Source organism: Mus pahari, chromosome 3 (assembly GCF_900095145.1).
Source record: "Mus pahari chromosome 3, PAHARI_EIJ_v1.1, whole genome shotgun sequence".
NCBI classification, from domain to species: Eukaryota; Metazoa; Chordata; class Mammalia; order Rodentia; family Muridae; genus Mus; species Mus pahari.
The window spans coordinates 21,106,353-21,133,044 of NC_034592.1; the positions used below are offsets into that span (position 1 = coordinate 21,106,353).

Below are 26,692 nucleotides of genomic sequence, written 5' to 3' on the forward strand. Positions count from 1 at the left end.
GTGGGATACATCAGTATGATCAAAACACCCGGCTGGGAAGAGTGGTGCCCACACCCACCACAGGTTGTAAAGGACTTCACTCTCAGGTAGGAGACTAGCGACCTCTGACAGTGAGCATGGCACCTTGCTTTGAGTTACTGTGTCCTGAACCCCCTGGCACACAGCACACAGTATGTCTCATGGAAAGCACCTCCCCTAGGCCCACAAGGCTGGCTCTGAGCCTGTGACCAGAATGTGGAAGTGAGCTTCAGTCCAGTGCAAGCACTCACTCAGTATGCTCATGGCTGCCTTCAGACAACACGCGAGGAGGACCATGGCGATGGGGAGAGTTGGGCTCAGCCACTCTGGGTAGCAGAGGAGCATTGCCAGCTTCCTGGAGGCCTGCCCGGGGTTGCCTATGTGTAGGCTACATCCAGCTATTAATGCAAAGATGCTGGTGGGGCAATCGCCATAGAATCCCCACTCATGCTTCAAGGCCCCACCCACCCGTCTGTGGATGTTCTCTCTCAGGGCTGAGGTGTGCTCAGCAGCGGGGCAGAAGTCAACACAACAGCAGGGGCACATGGGCAGTTTCTGTCACAGACGATTACTGAATGCTTGTTGACCCAGTCAAGTGTTGGGCATAGTCCTCTTGGTCTTTCTGTGGCAGCCAGTGCTACTGGCTCAGGCACTGCAGCTCTCTGCAGAGCGTTTCCCAAAGGGACTTGCGGGGCCCCAGGCCTCTCTGTCATGGAGAGAAGCAAGTGGGTGAAGGAAGAAAGCAGTGGCCGCAGCATCTGGGAACTCACGTGGGGAGAGGAACGGTTTCTATAGACATACATGAGGCGACATGAGGGGCATGGGGATGTGGACATAAGAGGGCACAGGGAGAGGCCTAAGTCTTTGAGGGAGGAGCCACTCAGCAGGCAAGTGTTAAACTGAACTCAGGTTTCCACATCTCTGGCACATCTTCTTCTCTCAGGAAGGAAACAAAGACCTGAGGCTGGGGGCACAGATCCCCAATGCTCAGGGGAGAGGAACTGAGGCTGAAGCAAGTTTCAACTGCAGTTCCCAGTATCAGACACAGGGTGGCCAGCCTTGTACCCAGTGCCTAACCCTGCCCACAGAAGGAGACTCAGAGAGGACAGAAACACCAGTAAGAATGGAAACGAGAGCACAGATTCCCCACATCTCCTGGAGGCAATAATTGTTTTTAAAGCTATGCTGCCTCAGATCGTGGACCTAGGCTAGAGAGAGGTCACTCGTGCTGGGTGACAATGTCCTGGCCATTTTTCTGAAGCCAGTGACGCAGCGGATTCATGATCTCTGCCACAACCTACCATAGCAACCCCAGCAGCCGGCAGTGCCCTGTACACGGATGGACAGCTAGTGGCCTGGCCCTCTGTGGGTAAGGACACTGCCCTCCACAGTTCACTCACTGGATATGGGATCCAGGCTCAATGCTAGCACCTGGGGGCTGGGTGGCCTCTGAAGAGACATGTCATCTGCCACCAGACACAGGTCATAATGCAAACAAAACAAGTGTTACAGAACCAGGTGAACCCTTAAGTTGGTGCAAGGGTTAATCCGGTCAACTTGATGGGATTTAGAATCTCCATGGAAACAAGTCTCTGGGCATGTCAGGAAGGGGGTTTTCAGGTCAGGCTGAGTTGGGAAGACCTACCCTAACTCTATGCACAGCAACACCCATGGCAGTGGGTCCCTGCCAGAACAACCAGGAGAAGCAAGGAGCGCCAGTGCCATCCTTCTGTGCTTCCTGACTGTGGACACAATGTGACCAGCTGCCTCAGCCCCTGACCTCGTGCCTTCCCCACCAGGATAGACTATCCTCAAAGCGTGAGCCCAAATCCTTTCTTCCTTAACCATCCTAGAGCCCTGGCTCCTGAGGGCCTGAGAGTGGAGCCAACGCAAAGCCACTGGGGACTTTCCTCTGTCTTAAACTGAACCCCACGGCTGTGAGGTCTTGTCAGCTTAGCCCAGCCCACACCCCCACACTCGCCAATTCCAGCTTCAGCTTTTTGTGCCCTGTCCCTGTGGCTTTCAGAGCTGTTCCAGGCTTCTGCACTTACTCTGCCTTCTGCAGAAGTCCGCTTCTGCAGGCCAGGCTGCCTCACCTATAGCGGCTTTGACCACCCTAGAAGAGATACCCCATCCCAAGAATTCTTTTCTTTTCTTTCTCTTTTAAAAAAGATTTATTTATTTTACGTATATGAGTACACTGTTACTTCCTTCAGACACCCCAGAAGAGGACATCAGATCCCATTACCATGTGGTTGCTGAGACTTGAATTCAGGATCTCTGGAAGAGCAGTCAGTGCTCTTAACCGCTGAGCCATCTCCCCAGCCTCCCAAGAATTCCTTTCTAACACGCCACCTCCCACGCTCCCTGCACAGCCCTCCCTCTGTGGGGCAGAGCTTGATTTGCACCTTTTCTTCTCCTCTCAACACCCCAGTGCTGAGAAGAAAGCCCTGCAACATTGTCTAGGCCTTGCTGAATGAATACATTTGACTTTGACTTGTAATTAGGGATGATTTTGGGAATCTTCCAGCAAGCCTTCCCACCTGCCTCCTTCTCGTCCTCAGGACTGGGCTGGTTAATGGTTTGGAAAATGTCACTCCCTGTGACTCAAGGAAAACTTCACATACACAGTACATACTCTCCTCATGGCATGGCTTATAAAGCCATGGATATAAAACACTGGGGTACAGCTGCAGCTGCAGTACAACTGCATGCTGAAATAGGAGATTGCTAGATAGACCACACTGGCACCCGAGGAACCCACGAGGAGGAGGAGGAGGAGGAGAAAAATCGAGTTTCCACATTTGAAACTGAACCTGGAACAGCCCCAAGAACTTGCCACACCCAGGTGAGATCAAGGCAGGCCCTGTGCTGCAGCAGCAATGGGAGGGACAGAATGTTCCAGGGGCTGCTCTGATCACCGGTTCTTCTGAAGCTGGGTCAAGGGCTGCACAGCTTCAACCACTACCAAGATATCCCAGGAGGTAACTGTGTCTGGTGCCCATTGTGGAACAGAAACAGGGGATCACAAGAGTGGGCTGCAAGTGACCACTTCATGGGCAGACACAGTGACTATGGAGAGATCCCCGAACACCAGGAAAGCTAGAGGGCAGACACAGTGACTGTGGAGAGATCCCCGAACACAAGGAAAGCCAGAGGGCAGACACAGTGACTATGGAGAGATCCCTGAACACCAGGAAAGCTAGAGGGCTGGTTGCCTTCTCCTTAGGAGTCTCAGTCATCAACAACCACTACTTGGCTCAGGTAACCATTTTTCCAACATCTGGTTTACAGAAAGGCATCCAGGCAGCCTCAGGCCCTGTCAGGCCCTGCCATCCCTGGGGAGACAGGCCATACCTGCAGGGCCGGGGCTGGACACTGCTTCTGGAGCCATTACATCAGCGCAGAGGGGCTGGCGGCTCTGTAACAGATGAGCATCAGGCCGCTGCCAACAACAACTCCAGCTAAATAGATGCTAAGGGAAATTTCATTCTTGCCCCGAGTCAATATGAGGCACCTTATTCAATTAACATGGCCACTAAGCCTCAGACAGCCCTGTGCAAAAGCCCTTCAGTTACACATGACATTTTATTACGTGACAGTAGTTGCCAGCACAATTTATTTCCTTTCATTCTGCCTTTTCCGTGCTCATTTAAATCTGTATTTTCTAGTGTTGATTTCAGGTCTGTGTGAATGTTTTAAATGCAAGCATCAATCTTTCGGACCCCGAGGTCACGTGGAAGGGAGATGGCTCTGCTGGGTGGCAGCAGACCCAGCTGTCTCTTCAGACTGTGGGGGACAATAGCAAGGGGACCGTGGCTAACCTGCAGTTAGAGATGGCTGTTGTTTTTGTGTTGTGTCCCCTGTACATACACGTAAGGGTCTCTTCGTTCTGTCCTCCCAGGGCTGAGAGTCACCCTCGGAAGCACCAGATTCCAGGGTGTGCTTCAGAGACCTAGGGCTTCCTGAGACTGCAGTGGGATGCCAGGTCACAGCACTTCCACTATACCGAGCTGCTTGACTTTCCTTAAATGGGATATTAAAAAGCATATGCTAAGCCATGTGTGGTAGCTTATACCTATAATCCTAGCATACATAAGGCTGAGGCAGGAGGATCACTATGAGCTCCAGGCCAGCCTGGGTTTTACACACACACACACACACACACACACACGACATCACAAACTACACACAGACCTGGGTAGCTGGCTCAGTAGTTAAGAGTGCAGTATGCTCTTGCAGAGGACCTGAGTGTGGTTCCCAGCAAATGTATCAGATGGCTTATAACCATCCATAACTCTGGCTCCAGAGCCCACAACACCCTCTTCTAGACTCTACAAGGCATCTGCACTCACATGTACACACTACACACAGAAGTATTTACACACATCATCACACAACTAATAAAATATTTTTTAAATGACAATAAAGGCTAGACCCAGAGAAAACAGGCACCAGCAGACACTGCACTGTGACGTGGGGCAAATTCAGAACACTTACAACTTAGGAGAGAACTCAGCACAGAAGCGGGTACAACACTGGAACTGACACATCCCTAAGGAAAACATGAGGAGCAAATTCTCCATGAAAAGACTTGATCACAAGTTGGGAGGGCCATGTGGGTTTCCATCGTAGTAAATGTGACCCCTCCGCCTTCCAGAGCAAAAGTATGTCAGAGATGGATACTGTCAACCCTTGGCAAGGATGAGGGGAGCCAGAACGGTCAGGTCTGGCAGGAGCACAACAGCAAACCCACATCAGAGAGCAGCTTCAGGTCAGGTTTTAAAAGTCAAGTACAGCCACTCACACAACCCAAGAGACTTCCGCCCAAGAGAAGGAAACGGAAGTGTGTTTCTATACCAAGGTTCGTTCACAAAAGTTCTATTGGCTTTATTTGACAATACTAAGAACAGAACAGATGTACAATGCCAGGTGACTGGAGAGTGACTTGTCATACCGTGTCAAACTTGGCAATCAAAAAGGAACAGACTACTGACATGCAACATGGGTTAATCTCAGGGCAACTAGATTGAATACAACATGACAGAAAATAATATGCACACTATGGTGCCATTTCTAGAATATTCTAGGAAATGCAAACTACTCCACAGGGCTGGACCAGTGGCTGCCCTTTAAAGACACATGGTGGGGGAGCACGCTCAAGACCTTGGTTTGTTGAATGTCCCACGTGTGCACATACATCCACCTGCAAAGCATATGAAGTATGCACAGCTTACAATATGCATGTCCCACTTCGACAAAGCCTGACCACTCTCCTGTCTAAGTAAGCAAAGACAAGGGAGCTCCCAGAACTCCAGAGCAGGCAGTGGGGGCATCTCGGGTGGTGAGTGAGTCCTGGAAAATACCCATGTCATTTTCTGACTTTTCTTATTATACGCAGTGCCCGAAGATGACAGAGACTCTGAGTTTAGAAGATAAAAAGTTGTGCCAGAGAAACCTTTTTACTTCCAGTTGAAGATAATAAAAAAGGCAGGGCCGCCTCTTTTTTTTTTTTTTTTTGAATAAGTGCATTAAAACTGTAGCTGCTAACCAGCTACTAAGGAGGCTGAGTCAGAAAGGATTACTGGAGAAGTTCAGGGCTAACCTGGGCAACAGAGTGAGATACTGGGGAAAATGTTCTAGTTTATTCCAAGCTTAGGAATGGGATGCAGACAGGGTAAATAGACTAGAGCTCATGCATTCTCTTTGGAACCATGAGGACAGAGAGGGACGTAGGAAATGCTGTGCTAGCTGGCATTCCCACAGACTCTGCCTGGAAAGTCGATACAAAATCCCCAAACCAGCTACCTGCTGGTAGCCAGGTGCTGGGGCTGCCCAGCCTGCAGAAGTACCTGTGGAGTTCCTCGAGTACCCAGCTACGCAGGTGGGCACATAGTTTGCTGGAGACTGAACTTGGGTGCCAACTCTGCACAGTCTATGAAGGTTCACAAAAACCTGAAGACAACACTGTAAGATCACCATAGAGAGTTATACACACACAGAGCAGTGGCCATGGGCTGAGGGACTGGTGGAAGTGTTGTGTGTGGAGCAGAACCTCAGCTGGCAGGAACTGGGGCTTTGGGCAGAAAAATGGGGCAGATTTGATGACCTCCTAACATTGCCGGGGCGGAACAAGTAGAAGGGACAGATGAGCTGGATACTGTTCTGTAACACAGCTGTTAGACAGCTCCAAAACAGCATGTCACAGCCAGCCCTGAGGGACAGCCTCCTCCTGAGCACAGGGCCAGTGCCAATAAGCCTGAAGGATGTCCAGCTCTGGGACATGACTGTGGTGTTGTCAGCAGTTACGCTGAGGGGTGGGTGGATGCACCTACCCCGAGCACCTCACGATTTTCATTGCTAATGTTCTGATGAAACATTGCTTCCCTTCTAATCAGAAAGTTGACAATGGCAAAGCCAGGGGGAGACTCTCAGAGATGGCACAGGGAACAGCCCCCAGCACAGCCCTGGTGTGAAAGAGCTGTCTTATCATCTACACCAAGTGTGTGGGTCGTGATTTCGGGCAGTCCAAGAAGGAGGGTTGGGGACAGCAGAAGGACCATTCAAAAGCAATGGCAGCTGAGCTGAAGTGGTGGGGGCGGGGTGGCAAATGGCTAAATGAAATTCCCTTTTATTCCTGCAAAACACCACTGGGAAGAAGTCGGCTGTGATGCACAGACTCAGCACCAGGTGTGAGGCCGTGCTTAATGAACACCACTTAATGAAGAAAAAGGCTCTGAGAAAACACCTGGTGCGAGCAGGGTGCGGGAGTCACCGACGGGCCTTCCCTGCACCTGCTGGCATTTTAATCAGCACCTTTTGGAGCATCCCCACTACAAGCTGGTCAATGGTGTCAGAAGAAGGTCCCTGGCCAGTGACTACACTCGCTGACAGTCTGGGGACCCTTGCTTCTTAAGGACCATATGCTCGGGGGCTGGCTCACCCTGAACGTAATTAAAATGCAGCATTTCAGCTGCAAGGACCTGGTCTGCTAAGACCTCTCTCAGACCTCTCAGAATGGCTCCTGCTTCCAGGTCCTCGGAGGCCCTACCCTGGGACTGAGCTCTGAAGCGTCCCAGTGAAGCCAGAGGCTCCTCATTCTTGGGCCCGGGTCCCAGGAACCAGAATGGTCGCATTTCAGCAGCCACCGGCCCCGACTTGTTTCCTGTTGTGCTTTTTCTTCTCTTGAAGGCCATTCCCAGCTGCCACCACTGTCGTTTTTTTACAGTCTGATGTGACATTTTGCCACACCAGCAAAGGTGAGTGCTTTTATACTTACCACAAAAGCTTTCTAAGTGTCCTAGTGAGCAGAGGCCTCCACGGAGAGACGAGTGTTGTTACTTTTGTGCACACAAGAGCCATAGAGTGTCCACATGGTTATTTTTTATGTTCATTTTTACGCTCTGTGTGTGTGTGTGTGTGTGCGCGCGCGCGCGCGCACGCATGTATGAGTGCCATGGTATGCATGTGGAGGTCAGAGGACAAAATGCTCTCCTAACATGGGTCCAGGCATAGAACTTAGGTTGTCAAGCTTGGTGGCAAGCAACCTTACCCACTGAGCCATCTTACCAGCCCTGTCCATCTGTCTTTAACAGGTCTGCTAAGCACTGTGCTATGCACTGATATGGTTTAAGAAGTCAGAGTGAAACACGTTCTCCCTGCAGGAGTTTACTGGCCACAAACCAAAACACACATAAATCTATCACAAAGCAAAAAATCTCTAAAACCCAAAGACTAGAGGAGTATAAGGTTTCAGACTTTGGTTTTAAAATAATAGGGGGTTGGGGACAGCAGCCAACACCTGTTGGCAGTCTTCTGCATGGCCTCACCTGGGAAGGGGAGAAATGGCTCAGGCAACAAAACAGCTAATCCTGGGTCAAAGTGACAACCCAAAAAATGCCACAGACACAAGCAATGCCCGGTGGAGAGAACTGGAAGCCGGCGTGGACTCAGTGGAGAAGGGCTTTCTGGGGAAGGGATGCCGGAGGCTTTGTCCCTGCAGGCTCCAGGGAGCAGGATGGTTTCCACTATTCAAATGCCCCACAACCATTTCTAAACAACCCAGTAGGGTTCATAGTGTTCTACGGATGGGGACACAGTGGCTCAGAGGGGTTAAGGATGTTGCCCAAGGTCACAGAGCTAAAGAAAATGGCTGGGCTGTCAATGAAACCATGCTCTTTCTACCACACCATGTTACCTGAGGAATTGCACAAACACGAAAGTGTTCACTTCTGTCCAAGCCACCCATTTGATCAATACGACGCCAGCCTACCAGCCTATATGATGAGTTTCCCTCATGGGCAATCCCCAGCCCTCACAGAGCATAATGCACTAGACAAGCCAAAAAAACCAAAACAAAATCTGTCATAGGAAGTCTAAGGAAATCTCAACTCCCCGAGTTCCCACGGCGCAGCTTTAAAGTGCGCGCAGCTCGACGGCATATGGCAAATCAATTACTAGTTTAAATCTTAAAACAAAAACATGGCAAATGCAGCACAGAAATAATCAGGTACAATGGTTCAGCTCAGATTACAGCGGCCACTGGAGTTTTGAATACAATTAATCATCGTTCCAGGCAATGGGAAGCCATATTGACACTTATTCCTAATTTGAATATTTAATTAGGGTGAAGTTCTTCATCAAATTATCGCAGAACTGGGAGAAAGCCTGGAAGACTTACACAATTACCACCTTAACCCCTTCCCAGCTGCTCCCTGCCTGAGAACACTCTGGCTCTGCTGGGGGGAGGAGTACGCCTGCTCTGTTCGGCCCTGATTCTGTGGGGGGTGGGAGATGGGGGTGGGGTGTCTGGAACAGTTAAGATTGAGAGGAGAAAGCCAAAGAGCCCAGCATGTGACCCAGGCCTGCAGTGACTGGAGATGGAGATCCAGATGAGCCTGGAGAAGAGCTGCATGCTGGGTGCTGGGTGCAGATGGAGCACCAGCTACGACAGGTCTACCCCACCTCCACTCAACTCTCCCCAGGAGCTGCACCAAGCCAGCACGGAGGCGCCTGTATCCCCATCTGAGAGGAGGAGAAACAGAGGCTTGGAGGAGTGCTGAGACTTGCCCCAAGTGGTCAAGTTAGCCCAGTTACTCATCACCCAGCAGTTCCCACAGCAGCTCCCTCAGCCATTGGCTGGCTCAACAGGGCCTCTCAGCCCACCTGTGAGACTTTGTGGTCCCTGCTGCAGCCTCTTGGGCATATATTCACTCTGTAAACCATGTCCACGGAAAAGATACAGAGACGTGCTTCCTGTGTGCTGTGTGATATGAGAGTTAACATTAGTAATTAAGATAGGAATGAGAGCGGTGGTGGCGCACGCCTTTAGCACTTGGGAGGCAGAGGCAGGCAGATTTCTGAGTTCGAGGCCAGCCTGGACTACAAAGTGAGTTCCAGGACAGCCAGGGCTATACAGAGAAACCCTGTCCAAAAACCAAAAACCAAAAACCAAAAACCAAAAACCAAAAACCAAAAACCAAAAACCAAAAAAAAAAAAAAAAAAAGATGGGAATGAGAGAGCTTGCATTTGCCTTGGTCAAGCTACCATGGAAGGCGGGTTTATGACAAATTGCTGTCATCAGAACTGCTCGGTAAATTCTGACACTGTGAGAAGTTACAAGCTGCTCCTCAGTGTTTCTGGCATAGTGTGCTCATGGCACCCTTCACATCTGGCTTTCATGTTGAACTCAGGTCTATATGCGTGCATGATAAGCACTTTATGAGCCGAGCTCTGTGGTCAGCTCCCTTGAAAACACTTTGGTCGGCTTTCATGACATCCCACCCCAGAGATTATGTAACTGGAAGTAAGGCTCCCACCAGCCATGCTGCGCCTTCTCACCACCCTCACTCAGGCTTATGCCCTTTTCTGAGCTCCGTGGACATGCTCAGGCACAGCCTGACAGGGCCACAGTGGTAAATGTCTCCTAACAGATTCAAATGGCTCAGCACCCTCTTTGGGAGGCCTCCTACCTCTTTCTACAATGGCCACTCAGCAGGACAGCCCAGAACACCACACTGTCCTTCTCAAGGCAGCCTCCCCACTGACCTCCTGCCTACATCTGGTCCCAGCAGGACACCCTGGGCCTCTCAGGCCTGCTCTGAGCAAGCTCTTGATGGGAGCAAATGGCACCAGGAACTTTGAAACTTTCCTTTGTATATTACATTAATCCACATAAGAAAATCTCTTTTAATGAGGAGTGATGTAGTCACAAACTCTCCAGAGCCATAATTAGAGCAAACTAATTGAAGTTGTGTTTTGACACACTTTCCAAATTCACGGGTGCTGGATGACATATTCACAACACTGGTGCCGCACAACCATGGCGACGGCAGAATCATTAGGCTAATAACGCTTATTTGCATTCTTCTCATGCCGCCAGCTCTCCCTTAAATACTGTTTCTACCACTGCTCCTTTACTGTAACTTTCCACTAGACGGTATTAACAGTAATTATTAGTGCTTTAGTGGAATTTTAATGTTAAGAATAACGGCGCGATTGGCATGCACTGAATGCCAATGTTGTCTCTTAACTGCCACCCATCTGCAGGCTTGGAGGTGCTCCCTCGGCCCCCAGCCCCAGGGTGACCAGATGCCATCTTTGCAGCATTTGTGACAACTGCTCAGGGCCCACACCCAGGGAGAGCTGAAGTTTGGGTTCTTTATTTACTGTTTCAAATGCTTGATGAGAAAATCTTTCTTCTCTCCCCTTCTCTCTAATGTAAGAACAATAAAATGCAATCGTTATATAGAAATTTTTTCTAAGCAGTTAAAAAAAAACTCAATTTATAAATCCTGTCTTTGGCAATACTACTAATGAGTTCCAGGAGGCCAGGCTGAGGCCAGACTTCGGCCAGGCTCTGTCACCACCCACCCTCGTGGTGATTAAAGGCAGACAGGGGACAACTCACTTGTGGGTGGGGTTGGGGTTGGGGTTGGGGAGGGCTGGATCTATCAATGTGGAGGCACTGTTTGCCATCAGCAAGGCCAATTTTTTGGGTGCTTAACTCAGACAGACACACAGACACACACAAGACTTGGCCGTTCTAAATAATGGTTATTAATGGCACGCTCTTTGAAAGTGACAAATTACTTTTGAAATTTAGAATCTAAGAGATATGAAGAGTGAGCATGTTCCATGGAACATGAGAGGAAATGACAGCCAACACACAGGGCCCCCACTGACTCGGGGTGGGAGGGGGCAGGGTCCCCTTGCTTGGGGCACTGAGCTGACAGCCCCGGCCCTTGCTGTTCATATGGTGACTGAGGGCACACACTGGGGAGAGGGGAGCATGTCCTGGTGGCATGTTCATCTTCCGTGGAAAACCTGAGGTACTTGCTGTGTTGTGGGGGAGACCAGGGAGCACTGGAAGCCCAGATTCCTGAAGTATCCTGGGATTAGAAAGAACTATGGCCTCACTCACCACACATGAACATGCGTGGTAGAGCTCCCGCCTATTCAAAGGAGTACAGGATGCAGCCAGCCCTCCACTGAGCAGAGTCAAGCAGGCGGAGAACACACTTCCTTATAGAGTGGTCAGAGACTCACTATTCCCTGAAAGCCTGGGAGGGCTCTTACAAGGATTGGGCCAATCAGCTATATTTCAACTCACAATTCCTTCCAAAAATAAAAAGAGTAAGCTCTCAGAGTTGCTGCAGCACTCCAAAATCACTGTATTTATTCACTACCCTTAGGTTTTTATTACACTTGAACCCTGCAATGCCAAAACACCTACCTCTCCTAGGAAAGAAATGAAGAAAAAAGCCAAGCCTGGGGCGCCACCCTTCCGTCCCAGATGAACAAGTCTAATCTTATAAACTGAAATATTTAAAGAGTCTCTAAACCTCACTGACCTAACTTCTAAAACCAAGAACACATGGGCACTGCTGGCTTCTCATCCAGCTGACATGGCTGCCTTTCCAGAGCAGGGGGGGCAAGCTGCCTCATAATGAGCTGCCTGCGTGAGAGCTCAGAGCGGGCGAGCGGCCAGGCCACGCTTGAAGGCCCAGACCCCTGACCAAGAGCCCCAGGCACCACTGTCCTCGTCCAGCCCACTCTATCTTAAGAACTGGAGAAAACATCTTGGTTAGCAGAATAAAGCCCTGGCAAAGGAGGGGGTGGGGTGTGGGCCATGGGCTGGACAGCTGTGATTGGTCTAGTGCCAGCTCATACCTGCTGGCTATCAGAAACACAGAGGCAAAGAGCCAAAACCCAGGAGGCTCCTTGTAGGCAAGCAGGGTGCGCTTGAGGCCCCTGAGTTCCCCCGCTGCTTTCTGCTAAGCCTCACTCTGCAAGGTCAGTCTTCTCTCAGAAAAGAGAGAGGTACAAGGTACAGGTTGTTTACCCTGTACCTTGGTTGCAAAGATGAAAGCTATGTGTGTACACGCGAACACACACACACACACACACACACACACACACACACACACACACACACACAAATATACATTTAAGTGTTTACATGATGTCTAGTACAAGATGCTCAAAAACTTGTAGCTGAAACAATAACAGCAGTATTTATTTTAATAATCACTATTAATATCATCCAACTAGAAAGAAACCATATGCTGTTCAGGAGGATATTTGAATTGAATTTTACCCAATCTGTGGGCAAAAACCCAACCCAAATAAACTCAAAAGAATTTTCTGAAGTTACTGAAGGCAAAGGATTTTATTAAATATCCAAATTAATAATTGAAACCCTGTCTTGAAACAGAGCAGTCTATCGTGGAGCGAGGTGAGACCCCGGGAAAGAGCCCTGCTGCAACGCTCATTTTTACTTTGTTTGATGGCCAGATTTCCACTGGAGACCCAGGTGAAATATTCCATGGAGTTACCTGCAAACAGACTGTCAGCACCCACTGATGAAAGGTAAATGCCCTCCTCTAAATGGCCAGGCTCGCAAAACCAACCCCAAAGTCAGCTGATAAATCTGGCCTGACACACAAACAACTATTTTCATAATCCTGAAACAGCCTTTCTCCCAAGCCAGGAGCTGATACACAGAGCAGAGGTGCACGGGAGAGTGGGCCTCAGAGAGGACTTGGCATCCACGACCCAGCTTTCCAGGACACGCTCCATGCAGAAGCCACACAACTGTCACTGAGAAACAAGACACTCGCTATGTCACACAATCTGCAGAGTTCTAGCAAATTTGCAAGCAGCAGACACCTTGTTAAAACCTGGTGTGAGAGACTGACGGCCGCCGTGGCTCAGAGGTGGGAGCCATATTGACTAATAGTCAATTCTTCATTAAATAGAAGCCCTGACTTCCCAAGAAGCAGTATTAAAAATTAATATCTAAAAGTGTATTGCTCAGCCTAAAGTCATCATTCATATCTAACAATACCAAACTGCATTCTAATGAAATTTCTCCTTCAAAATTATCCTGACGCCAGTCCTAAGATGGGTTTGGCTTTAGAGGTAGCCACAGGCTCTGTCCATGAGTGCCTAACTGGGCAGGTGGCTCCCACAGTATTCTCATGACTCCAGAGTCAATCCTGCCTAGACGCTTGCCAAAGCAGGGTCCTGGAGCTGTGCTGAAGGAATATGACATGGGGACCTCTGGGTATGGACTATACTGTCTTTGGTCAGCAGCTACAGCTCAATGGTACCACCCCCGCCCCTGTAGTGTGAATTCAGACTGCTGATAGCATGTCCAGCCAGGGGGCCTCTGGGAAGTCCCTGCCACCCACTTCCCCTCTAGCAGTTGGTTTGGAGCCTGGAGAAGCAGCCTGTTTAAGATAGCTGGGTACCAGAGGGCTGACAATCAGGCAGAGGTCCAGCTCTTAATAAAAGCTCAATAAACTCAACAACCATAGGCAGTGGGCACAGGGGGAACTTGCAAAGTAAAGGGAACTGGCCTATGGGCTGAGACCTGGGCTCTGAGACACCAGCTATGGGACACTAGGGAAGGCCTAACTTCCTATTCCTGTCTCCATTCTCTCCCCTTGACATGGGGTTGGCAGTAGCACCTGCCCATGGAGCTATTGCTAGGGCACTTGCTTATTGCTTACAGGGTCCTGGAGACGGGGCAGGGCACTGCAGGTGTGGGTTCTGTGCTCTCTGTAGCTGATGGCCCACAGATGAAAGGAGGGTAGGTATGTTCATGCTTACTCCTGGCTCCACGCTAACTCATGTTATACAATCAACATACACGTTCTGAAAATATTCCCCAAATGTTGGACCCCTGAAACTCAGAAGTCCTGACCCATCTGTGGCCAAATTTCTTCCCAACCACACTCTGGTGTAGTTGAAAGGTTTCAGCTCACAGTGCCACCGTGCCATGACCAGCACTGATTCTGTGCAGCCAGTCTTTGGGGGCTACCATGGCCAGGAGAGAGGCCAGGGGCAGCAGAAGCAGTGGTGTCCCTTAACTGTAAGGGGGGAGAGGCTAGCAGCCCTCACAGATGAGCATTCACTCTCACAATGGCTGCTACCATGAGTCACTGGCAGAACCCTGCAGCCTCACCCCTGCCCCAGCTCTGGAGCTCAGGCCTGCCTTCTCCTCTAACAGCTAGCTGCTGGTCCTCTCTTGGGAGGGGTATAAGGCACAGTGGTTTTAAACTTCACAGCAAATGTCCGTGCCTTGAGTGAAAAAGCTCTACACCTTAAAAAGCACCTTGGCAAGCAAAATTCAGGTGGGTTTCACGTGAAGGAAAGAAAATCAAACTGTTGGGGTGTTGAGCCCCAGCCTCTCTTGGCAGGATTGGGGTGGAGTGCCCACCCACCTCTGCATTACCTGTGACTCACTATGGAAGAACAACCCAGACCATGCTACAGCCCACTGGCTACTAGCAGGGAGAAACAATTCTCCTCGGGACCAGCTCTCAGCCCTGTCTCCTAATCTGACCAGGAGGCAGGGTTCATCTGACCCTTCAGGAAATGACGGACTTCACACCAAACCATAGCATCTCACCCAAGCCTGAGCAGAAAGCTGTCCTCTGCCGGAGTAGAATCTGCCAGGCTTTGTTTTTTTTTTTTTTTTTTTTTTTTTTTTTNTTTTTTGTTTTTTGAGACAGGGTTTCTCTGTATAACCCTGGCTGTCCTGGAACCCACTCTGTAGACCAGGCTGGCCTTGAACTCAGAAATCCGCCTGCCTCTGCCTCCCAAGTGGTGGGATTAAAGGCGTGCCAGTCATTCTTATAGGCAAAGGCCTGCAGTACAAATCTACCATGAAGAACAGGAAGCTCATGCCGCCATAGGACGTGGAAGACAGCTGGCCTCAGTCTTGTAGGCCTCCTGCTCCAGTCCTGCCTCAGCAGGTGAAGTGGGGGCAGCATCTGTGGCACAGATGCCTTGTAACTGAAGACTGACGGGAGGCAGGAGGAGGGTCTGAGGCTGTCCTGTGGACATGGGATTGTGCTATCCACCTGAGGGTTCAGCTCAATGAGGGCTACTTTGCCAGTCAACCAGAACATTTCATGAGTCAGCAGAACTGGGCCCTGGGTCCAGCAGGGAGGCAGGATCAGGCAGGCAGAATGGCATATAGCTCATGGGCTGTGACAAGGGATATGACAGCAATGAGAGTAGGTGGTGTGATTTCCTGTCTCCTGCAGGAAAGGCCATTAACCTTTTAGATGACAGCCCTGGGACCTGAATGATGAACCATTTTTGAGGTCAGCAGGATCGATGTTCTCAAAACCTGACACCGACATGTAAAAGTTGTGACTGAATCCTGGTGTCCCCGAGAGGAAGACTAAGTAAGTGCGTGTGACAGATCTTCTGCCACCAAAATGCCCCATTTCCCAGGGTATCTGTCACAGACTGATAATATCCATGTAAAAAGTTAAGTATAATTATGTCTGTCACTGAGAAACATACTTTGGAAACTGTGACTGACAATATTCTGGTAGCTCACAAGTTACTGGGACAGCCCCAAACCCCTCTAAGCACCAAGTACCAGGACAGAGAGGCAAGCTCGCCTGACACCTGGGAATGGCTCCCAGCAGGCTGCACCTGGAGGGAGGATGCTGTGACCAAAACATGGGATGCACACTGTAGGGCAGAGCACAGCCACGAAGTGCATGTGCTCCAGTTTCTAGGTGCCCTCATTCACCACTGCATTAGTATGTCCAGTATTCTGGGGTCCACTCTGGGATCACACAGTAACTGTTGCTTACACACACCAACACTGGTCTGAGACATGGTGCCAGCACCACTGAGGCCTGGGCATTGGGCAAGGCCTGCCTGTACCCACCTCAGAGATATGCCATGGTGGCAGCTCTCCTCCAACTGGAGCCTCAGTCACTGCCACCAGCACTCGAGAGGAAGAGGTGGTGCCTGTGGAATCTGGAGCAGGCCTCACTGACCAACGCTCACCCTGAGCCCTCCTGACTCACGGCAAGGTGTCTGCTGAACCTGAATTTCTAAGAAAGGGTGTTTGATGCTGGGTTTTAATTTGTCAACTTGACACAATCTAGAAGGGAGAGTCCCAGTGAAGAGCTGTCTAAATCAGATTGGCCTGTGGGCATATATATGGGGAATTACCTGGAGAATGCTAATTGTTAATTGATGTTACAAGACCCAGCCCCAAAGTGGGTGGTAGCATTCCCTAGGCAGGAGCTCTGCCGTGTATACAAGCAAGCTGAGCACAAGCATGCAGTCCACAGTTCTCTGTTCCTGGCTTCAGATGTGACATGACCACCTCCCCTGAGCTCAGGCTGCTCTGACTTCCTGCTCTGATGGGCTGTAACCTGGAAAATGAGCTAAAATAAACCCTTCCTCCCCTACACTGTATTTGTCGGGGTGTTTTACCACAGCAGCTGGGAGCTACGCTAGGTCAGGGAAGGAGGTAGGTGAGACATTTCTTGATCAGGGCCCAAGAAGAGGTTTGAGGTCCTGGTTTCTTTCCATACTGGAACAACATATCCTGGAGGGGCAAGGCTCTCGCAGTCAGCTAGCTCTGCTGCTCCGGGGACCAGTGTGGGGTGGAGGGAGGCATGCAACTGAGTAAAGTTTCTCACCTTAAAGTGGTGGGGGGGGGAGGTAGACTCCAGCAACTCCCTCCTTCCATTGAACCCCACATTTCCAGTGTCTAACATTTCCCAATCATCTGTCTGCCTGAATCCATCAGTAAATTCCTGATTAAGTCAGCAACATCATGATGGAGTTACACACTTACAGTCTCATCCCCAACACTCACTGGAGGCCACCCTTCACCATCTGAGCATCTGAGGGACACTTCCCAGCTAACCCTCAGCAGTAGCTCATGACCCCTCAACAGCTCCTTCAAGCCACCGAATCTACTTCTGTGACGTTTTGTTCTTTTGTTTTTAAAACCAGATGCTGCACCTGGGGAGGTGCTCACCTCTAATCCTAGCACTGGGGAGGCAGGTGGATCTCTGGTCTACATACATAACAAGTTAGTAGGTTCCAGTGCTATAGAGAGAGACCCAGTCTCAAAGAGAAAAAAAAAAAAAAACCTTGAGTCCCAAATCTGCAGCCTTGTAACTTTGTAACTTCACCCTATCTTAGCCTTCCCCCTTCCCCTTCATTCACGAATGCTGTGCTTTCTCTCTGCTGGCTAGCCATGTAGACGTCTGGAGCCAGCTGCCTCTCTGTAGCCTGCAGTTCAGCAGCTTTTACACAACTCCACTGAACCTGACAGGTGGGCCAGGGACACAGCCTGACCATACACAGCAGGGTGTGCGGTAACAAGCTCATGATCAGTTTATCACCACACACACATACACAGAGACACAAACATACAGACACACACAAACACACAGACAGAGACATACAAACACAGACATACACAGACACAGAAACACACACAGCACAGGCACACACAAATATACAGACACAAACAGATACACACAGACACAGACACAGACACATACACACACACACACACACACACACACACACACACACACACACACACCTGCACGCACCCACCCTCCAGGCCAGGTCTCCTGGATTTGGCCCTATACTGTAGGCCATGTGACCTTTGAGAGGTCCTATTTGTACCATGGCCTCCTACCTCCTGGTTCCCATGGTGCTGTGGCTATGGAGTTCTATCTACAGGATCAACCCTATCCTCTGGCACATCCACTCTCCCTAGTGACTGTGACATCTGTGGGTTTGGTAAGCACAACCTGACTCTTATCAGGCTTATGATTGCACTGCTCAGCAAGCTGGGGTCAGCAGCTCTCCAAGATCCCCAACCAAGCAACGCAGGCACATCCATTCAAGCACTCTCAGCCATGGATTCTGAGGCTTTTCAAACCTGACTTCAGGCAGCTGCAGAAGCTCTCCATTCCAGCCGAGTCACACATGGAGTCCCCATGTGTGAGAGGGCATGGGGTGCTCTGTTGTCACATGGGAGTCCCCATGTGTGAGAGAGTATGGGGTGCTCTGTTGGAAGACGATTCCATTATTGGTACACATGTTCCCAGGTGGCAGCCCTGAGCAGAACAGACCCCCTCTTTCAAGGCTGGCCCAGTTGGCTGAGGCCAGCCCAGAGATGGGTAGGGAGGTAAGTCTGCCCTCTGCCCTCTGCCCTCAGCCCTCAGCCCTCTGCCCTCTGCCCTCAGCCCGCTGCCCGCTGCCCTCTGCCCTCAGCCCTCAGCCCTCAGGCGCCCCACCCTACTGGATCCTTGTGCAACATGAGTAGGCAGGGGATGGATGCTCACTGCCTGGAGGGAGATACCAGGTCTGGGACAAGACCAGAGACCTAAGCAGAGTGGGTGAAACCAGGGCTCACTGGACAGAGGGTGAGTTCTGTCAGGATAGCTTATGTGGCTTCTGACACAAACTCTACTGAACTCAATATCCAATTTGCTGGACATCACCAACGAGCATCCTGCCTACCCAGAGATCTCTGTGCAGGAAGGCAAGGAGGAGGGCTCTAGATCAACTTTTACTGTGAATGCCTCTGCAGCAGTGGGGAGGCCCAGGTGGGAACTGCCTGCTCCTGGGAAAGATGACAAAGGTGACGGCCTGGCCTGTCACCTGTGAAAAGGTCAGCCAATGTCCCTTTTGTCTAAAGTAAAGTTGGAAATGACAGCTCTCCAGAAAGCTGCTGGGAATGCTTAAATCCAAGCATTGCCAGAGAACCTGTCCTTTGCTTTTGAGCCACCACCTCATCATCCTCTTGCCTGTGGCTCCCCCACCCAGCGCGCCTCCTGCCTCCTCCTAGCTGGCCAGTAGAGGGCACCCCATCACCACGCTCCTGGCAGCTATGCTCTGGTGCTTGGATCAGGTGTCCCCACACAAAGACCAGGAAAGTGTTCCGATGTTTGCGGTTTAACGCTCCATGGGAAAATTACGAACTTGCTATATATGCGATGATGTCACTTACATAAATGTACACAGGGGAAAGAGCTCGAAGGAAATGTAACAAAAGGTTATGAGAATTTCCTCACTGGAAACGGGCTTTGTTTGCCCATTATTTTCTATATTCTGCCAATTTCCCCCAAGCACTCACTGCTCTGTGATAGGAATGGGGAGTCATCTGGAGGGGGAGAGCACTGTGGGGTCCTCATTGCTGAAAAGCACGTGTTATACACTTCACATGTGCTGAGACAGTGAAAACCGGGGACTGCTCAGCCAGTGTGAGAGGAGCTCCCCCAAATGACCAAAGCAAGGCAGCCCAGCGGTGGGCGGGGGTGGGGGGTGGGGGGAGACTCAAGGGGGGCTCAGAATAAGACAGGAATGGTGTGTGTGTGTGTGTGTGTGTGTGTGTGTGTGTAGGGTGCTGGGTACCCATTTGACTTAACTCTGGGGCCGGGAACTGGGAGACAGAAGGTCACTGAGGGGGGCGGGCATGGTGGTGGGGTGCAGCTTATGGGGGAGAGCCTGGTCTTCATGTCACAGCGGCACTCCTTACAGAGTCTCTTACAGAGATCCAGCATCTTGAGGAAGAAAAAAGTAAAAATATCCACACTCAACCCTTCCTTACTTTAATGGAAAATTCAAGTAACTACCGATTCTTTTCTTAAAAAAATAAAAATCAAAGAATCTGAATAGGGAAAGAATAAAATCCAAGCCAACCCACAAAAGATAAAACCACCAAACCCAGATGAGTTAAGCGGCTCCCACAGCAAGCGCCCGTACCCTGCCTGTAAATCAACACCCAGCCACAGAGACACAGCACCATTTGCATACAGGAGGGATCCTCCAGAAAGCCAAAGCCGATGACTTAACTCAGCCAAATTAGAATACATTTTATATTGACTATTTTGACATTTGTTTTATTTGGCAAGTAAAACAGAACTGATCCAATTTCCTTGCAGCCATTGTAAACCATAAACTGCACCCAGGTCATAAAATATAAAGTATTATGAGCACTCTGTTGGGTTGTGCCACCTTCCAACCCCACCAGCTCCCAGAGCTGGCTCTGACAGTAGGTGACCTGCCTCTCCTGTGACAGGCAAGCTCAGGACAAGCACTCTCCCTGTCTCCTCTGGGATAGTAAGAGCCCTGTACTTTAAAGGTTTCTGTCAACTCAACATAAGCTAGGGTCGAAAGGGAAGAAAAGAGCCTCAACTGAGAAAATGCCTCCCTCAGACTGGCGTGTGTGTGGGACAGTGCCACCCCTGGGCAGGTGGTCCTGGATGCTCTAAGGAAGCAGGCTGAGCAAGCCATGGAAAAAGAATATTCCTCCATGGTCCCTGCTTCAGTTTCTGCTCTGTCTTCTTTCAATAATGGACTGCGACTGGGGTGTATAAGCCAAGTAAACTGTCTTCCCCAGGTTGCTTTTGGTCCATGCTTTTCCACAGCAATTGAAAACAAATTAGAATGGCTTCATTCCATGTGACAGGAATTAGCACCTGCCTGAGGTGATGCCCATTTCTGGGCTCTATTTATTCAAGGCAGTTGAGCCCCAAAGGGTCAGTAGCCTCTGCAGCTGACGCTGAGCACCAGAGCCTGAGCGGACCCCACCCAGCACAGATGAGGACCTGGAATGATGCTGGCAGAAGTTATGGTGACCCCCTGGAGCAATGGCCCAGGACAGAGCCATGATAGCATTACCAGTCCGTGAGGAAGGAAGATGTGCTCACCCCATGTCATGCCAGCCCCACACTCCTGAGCACAGACAGACTCAGCTGGTCACCTTTAAACACTGCTCCTGGTGTGGGTGGCCTGCACAGAGTCCAAAAGACAAAGTCTTTGGTCTGGGGTCACTATAGTAGCCTCTCCCTAGAGAGTGGATGCTCAGCCTGGAGGAACGACTTGCAATGGGCAGAGCAGCCTCTTTTTTTTTTTTTTTTTTTTTCGAGACAGGGTTTCTCTATATAGCCCTGGCCGTCCTGGAACTCACTCTGTAGACCAGGCTGGCCTCGAACTCAGAAACCTACCTGCCTCTGCCTCCCGAGTGCTGGGATTAAAGGTGTGCACCACCACATCTGGCTCGCAGAGCAGCCTCTTGAAGGGAGTTGCTCCATGGGGTGGAGGAGGGGCTGGCTTGGCACCCACCTCTTCCCATGGAGAGCTCTTCAATGTGGTCTCATGTCACCTCGACCCCCAGAGAACCACCTGCCATCCCTCCTTCCGTTCATTTCTGCAGTCTCTCAGACTTTATTCATGAGTGCTCTGTCCCTATCAGTTTCCCCAGGGATGCCCTGTTTCTTATTTGGGGGAGTCTTTCCTCAACTGCTGCTTGCAGAGTTCAGACACCAGAGTTACCTCACCAGCACCAGTGCAGTCAGCTGCAGAGCGGGTGCTGGTCGCCAGGGTCTCCCTGGAATTAACTATTATAATGAATGTAATGTTCTGGAAACTCACTTCTTTTTAAGAACTGACTCTAGGGTTGGCTGACCCACCTTGCTGGGTGTCAGATGAGTCGCTGGCAGAGCTGAGAGGGAATTCTGCCCCTGGGCGCTGACCACCTGGCTGCCATACACATCGCTGTGTGTCTATAAGCTCACTTGAATGGCAAGCCAATTGTGTGCTTGTTTTGTTTGGTTTTTGAGACAGGGTCTCACTATGTATCCTTGGCTGGCCTGGAACTCGCTGTGTTGACCAGGCATGCAAGGAACTCAGAGATCTGCCTGCCTCTGTGTCCTGAGGGCGGGATTAAGGAAGGAACTCATAGAGATCCGCCTGCCTCTGCGTCCTGAGGGCGGGATTAAGGGTGAGAAGCACAATGCCTGGCTCAGGCAGCCACATCTCCTGCCGTGTTAGAAACCTGTGGCATACACACAGTAGAGAATTTAGAGTGCCCTTTACACAAGTGGAATTCGTGGATTTCTGACCATGACTTTTTAAGGCCCAAGTTTAGACTTCTGCAAATTTTCTGCTATATTTTGCTCTATTTTAGCAGATGCTTAAGTGGGTGTTTTCTAAGTTGTTGCATGGCTCGGCAGGACCTAAGACCACGTAAGTGCATGGTGAGACCCCAACAAGACCTCACCTGGGAAGGTTTGGGGCTGGGGTAGAAGCGGCTGATGACTGGGAGGGTGTGGTGGGCTGAGGCGAGTCATGGTTTCTTGGCACTCTGCCCATTCGGTACCAGATGCCCATGCTGTTCAGTTCCCTGCAGAAGAAAGGAAAAATCTCAATGCATGGTTGAGCTTGGAGCACTGACCTGAGCAACTGAGTTAACTGTTACCACATTTATGAGCTGCCACAAACCCCAGGGAGGCCCCAGCACCCCTCTCATGCCCTGGGTGCTGCACCAGAGCCTCGCAGGAGTGCAGCCGTGCTCGAAGGCAAGCGGTTGTGATGTGACCGTCTTCACCCACTGAGCATGCTGGCCTGCCCGCTCTGGGTGCCCCACCTTGCTTGCTGGCATGCAAGCACCCTTTGCTTTGTCAAGACTTGACCCCTTGTAGCTAGGAATCACTAAACATGGCCTCACACCAAGGTCAGTTGGGAAAATGGCTGCAAACCATCAATGTGGAGGCTCACAGCTCACAAACCAGCACAACAAAGAGTAGATGCACATCTCCTGTGGTGTGACAGCCACTGTGGCTGTGCCTGTACTGCACCCCTGATGGGGATGAGGCAAGCTCACACTTGGCAATGAACAGGATCATTTCTGCTGCACATAGAACATCCCTGCTGCCCCAGAACTGTGTCTATGGGAATGGAAGCTGAGGGACAGTATCTCTTCCAAAAATAAAAGGCATTTACTCTGTGGGTCCTGGGTGTAGGCTGGAGGCTGTTTTAAACCTGACCTTGCCTTATCAAGAGCGAGACCAACTACAGCAGCAGCAAGCCCGCCCACCTCCACGGGGCCTCAGGCTGCCTGCTTCAGTGCAGGCTGTGTCCTTTCTAGCCTGAGCTATCTGCTTCCCACAGGGCAAGCACAGGCCTTCATCATGTGGCACCTGGATTAAATGACTTTGGTTCTAAATCCTCAACTCATTTCTCTTAAAATTCATGCTTTCTCTAGGAGAGGATGCTAGGCCCAAGATGAAATAAAAATTGTACTTTAGCAATTAAAAAATAATATCAAGGAAGAAAATTCTAGTTTTATATATTGACAAATATTGATAAAATCAATTCTTCAGAATTGCTTAAAACAGAACTGCACCCTCTTAAAATAGTATTGTAATTCGAGATGTAAACAGTAGATGCAAGTCTGCTTTAAAAGTGTGGTGGTTGGGGGTTGGAAAGATGGTTCAGTAGTTAAGAGCACTGACTGCTCTTCCAGAGGTTATGAGTTTAATTCCCAGCAAACACATGGTGGCTCACAACCATCTGTAATGAAATCCGATGCCCTCTTCTGGTGTGTCTGAAGACAGCAGGTATACTCACAAACATAAAATAAATATTTAGAAGAAAAATAAGTGTGTTGGTTGTCTGTCCTGAGAGTGCAGAATCCACAGTGGAAAGGACTGACAGAGCTGAGCTGTGAGACCCCAGTCTCAACCCACTGAGTGCAGTATGAATCCAGCCCCGCCCAGCCCCGCCCCGCCCTGCCCCCCCCCGGGGGGGGCCTTCCTGACCTTGTACCTCCCTGCTCAGTTTGGCACAGCCACCCCCTCACTACTCTTCCTTGAGCTCCAATGAACAGGTCCTTACTCCTAGCTCAGGCTGATCAATGAGGGGAGGACCTCTCCGTGGCAGAAGTAACCAGGAAGGGGTGCTCCCAGGACCCTGAATTCTAGCATTGTGATGGGAAGCTCAGGAAGGCAGACATCTTGTCTCTGGACCCACTTCTGAAGGGCACCTGCAAAGAGACAGCAGTGGCATGCCTCCCTGGAGGAACAGGTATCAGGTAGGGTCCCACCAGAGGACAGAGGGGGCAGGAAATGAGGTGTTCTCATCCTTTGAGTTCCAAGCCTGGCTGCTGTGTCAGCCAACAGATGCTTCCTCTGGCGTAAGCCATGCTGGGTGGGGCTTCCTGTCATTCGTCTCATGGACCCAAAATGAAGTTCTGGGATCTGCCTGCGCTCAGAGCTTATGGAGCAGCTATGGGCCAGGCCCCATCACTGCCAAGGTGACTAGTACCCAACGGCCCAGCACTCACCCTGGTGTGACCGCCACACTCACTCCCCTCCACCCACTCAGGTCAGCCTTCTCAGAGCTGGTGCTCTTCACGTGGTGATCTTTGCTCAGTAACCCTGCCTGGTATCTGAACCAGCTAACAGGCCATCGAGAAGTTAAGGTCAGAGACGTTCATCTTCTTGCTCACTGCTCATCTCTCCCTTCAGAACAAACCTCTCTGTGAGAGCAGGGTCCCTCTCTCTCTCCCTCCCTCTCCCTCCCTCCCCACACCATCTGTCCAGTGGCACAGACAGGTTAGCTATAAAATGGCCCAGGTAGATAAGAGACATGAGGAGCTGAGGCCCACAGTGGCCTCAGGGCAGGGTGTAGAGGGGCCTGAAAGGTGACTGCACAGGGAAGGGCAGCCCTAGCTACAGTGAGCGGCTGCAGTATAAGCTGATGTAGGCTGAGGTAGAGTCAGTGGTGAACACCAACACGGAGCACAGCTGAGCCTTGTAAGCCACACTGACATCTCAGTCTTGGGCTCACAAGTGGCTCAACTGCTCTCAGGGGAGGAGACAGCAGGTAGGAAACACTGTGACTTACCCAATAAACGTGTACTGGGGAGGTGCCTGCTTGGTCCGGCCCATGATGCGAATGTCACAAATGGCAGCTTCAGTTGAATCCCGGGGAATAAACTTAATGCAGAGCCGCTTCTTCCTAAAGACCACCTCCTCTAAGGAAAGGATGACAGAAAGGTGTGAGACTGGTGGAGAGGCCCTGCCTCTCCCTTCAGGGCTGCAGAAGGAGAGGCTACTATGTCACCTGGCAGAGGGACTAAGCTCTGCCCCCTGCCCTTGCTGAAGCCCCCAAGGACAGGTGATGACAGCTGAGTACACCAGTCACCCTGCCCTGGGTCCAGGGCCTGGCCCCAGATGCACTGGCCAAGACTCCCAGGCTGCTGCCATGTCCCTACACGGCTTCCTCAGGCCACAGCCACACCCACTGGAAGGCCCCTTTTTCATTTTTTAATATAGAAACCCTCACTCACACTCCATGGAGTGAGACGTGCAGGCAGGACCACCTGCCCTGGTCAGCACGCTGACTCCACACACTGCTACCTTTCCTGGACATAGGGAACAAATCCCCAATGCTACGTCATGTTGCCCCACCAGGAGGCATGGCTGCCATGTCCCTCCCACTTCTACCAACAACAAGGAAACTCCTGAACTCATCCACAGTCTGAAATTCAAGTTTCTCCATCAACACCCTGCCCCACCCCTTTGTCTGATCGCAGAATGCCCCGCCCTTTGTCTGGAGTTACATCCAGAGGCTGTGTGCTCTGGAGTGGGCTGTCAGGTCTCTTTGGTCCCCTTTACTCTATAAGCCCCCCTCTCTGCTTCCCCTTCCTTTGTGGCAGAGAGAGGCAGGAAAAAAAAAAAAAAAGACAAAACAACAACAACAAAAAAAAACCCAAAAAGCCCAGTTGTTCTGCCCTCACCCAGGAGCCTGTCAGAGCTGGCTAGCTTTGGCCCAGTGCAGACCTGGGTCTCCCTCCTGTGCCCTGCTCTGGCTGTGGCTTCTAGGATGCTCGCAGCTATGAGCCACACATCGGTTCTAGGTTTCAAAGCATTGGTCTCCTGTTGTGCACTCCTCTGCATTGATGAGTTCATGTTCTTCGGTCTGAAATGTGGCTTTTCTTCACCAGCTCTTTGAGCCTCTGAGGCAGGCAGTGGACAGGAAGGAGAGCCAGTGTGTGGCTCTGTGCAGTCACTTGTTCAGTCTGGGCACAACGGCTGGTGCTCCAGCAACTGGTGACAGTGCCCATCTGTGGTTCTGAACTTTTCCCAACAGTCCATAAATCTTTCAGTTGGATTTGTGGTTTTCAAATTTTTTACCATTTTTGAAATTAAAATAAATTATATTATTTCCCCATTCTTTTCTCTCTATACCCTTCTCAGAACACCTGCCCCCCACCTTGCTCACTCTTAAATTCATGGCCCCCAACCTCTTTTCTTTAATCGTGTTATGTATACATTCCTAAATATATAGATGTAACCTATTCAGTCTGTATAATGTTTCTTGTGTGTACACAATTTCAGGGCCTACCACTCGGCACTGGATAACCACTTGGAGGGGCTCTTCCCTGGGGAGATGACTTCTCCCACTTTCAACACTCCGTTATCTGTAGTGGGTTTTATTTGAGGCAGGGTCTCACTATGTAGCCTAGATCAGCCTCAAACTTGTCATCCTCCTATCTCAGCCTCACAAATACCGGGATTACAGGTGTGTGCT

The 26,692-nt window shown here is 50.5% G+C and overlaps 1 protein-coding gene across 3 annotated transcripts in view; it reads right to left on the minus strand.

The window, feature by feature from the left end:
- The window catches only part of Mvb12b (multivesicular body subunit 12B), a 154,258-nt gene that overhangs the window by 71,459 nt on the left and 56,107 nt on the right, over nucleotides 1–26,692 (minus strand). For all 3 annotated transcript variants that reach the window (XM_029536207.1, XM_021192647.2, XM_029536206.1), the window contains exons 5-6: nucleotides 25,004–25,133; nucleotides 22,377–22,499 (exon numbers count right to left, since the gene is read on the minus strand). In XM_029536207.1, the coding sequence (XP_029392067.1) occupies nucleotides 22,377–22,499; nucleotides 25,004–25,133 (253 nt within the window). The remainder of the gene's footprint in view (nucleotides 1–22,376; nucleotides 22,500–25,003; nucleotides 25,134–26,692) is intronic.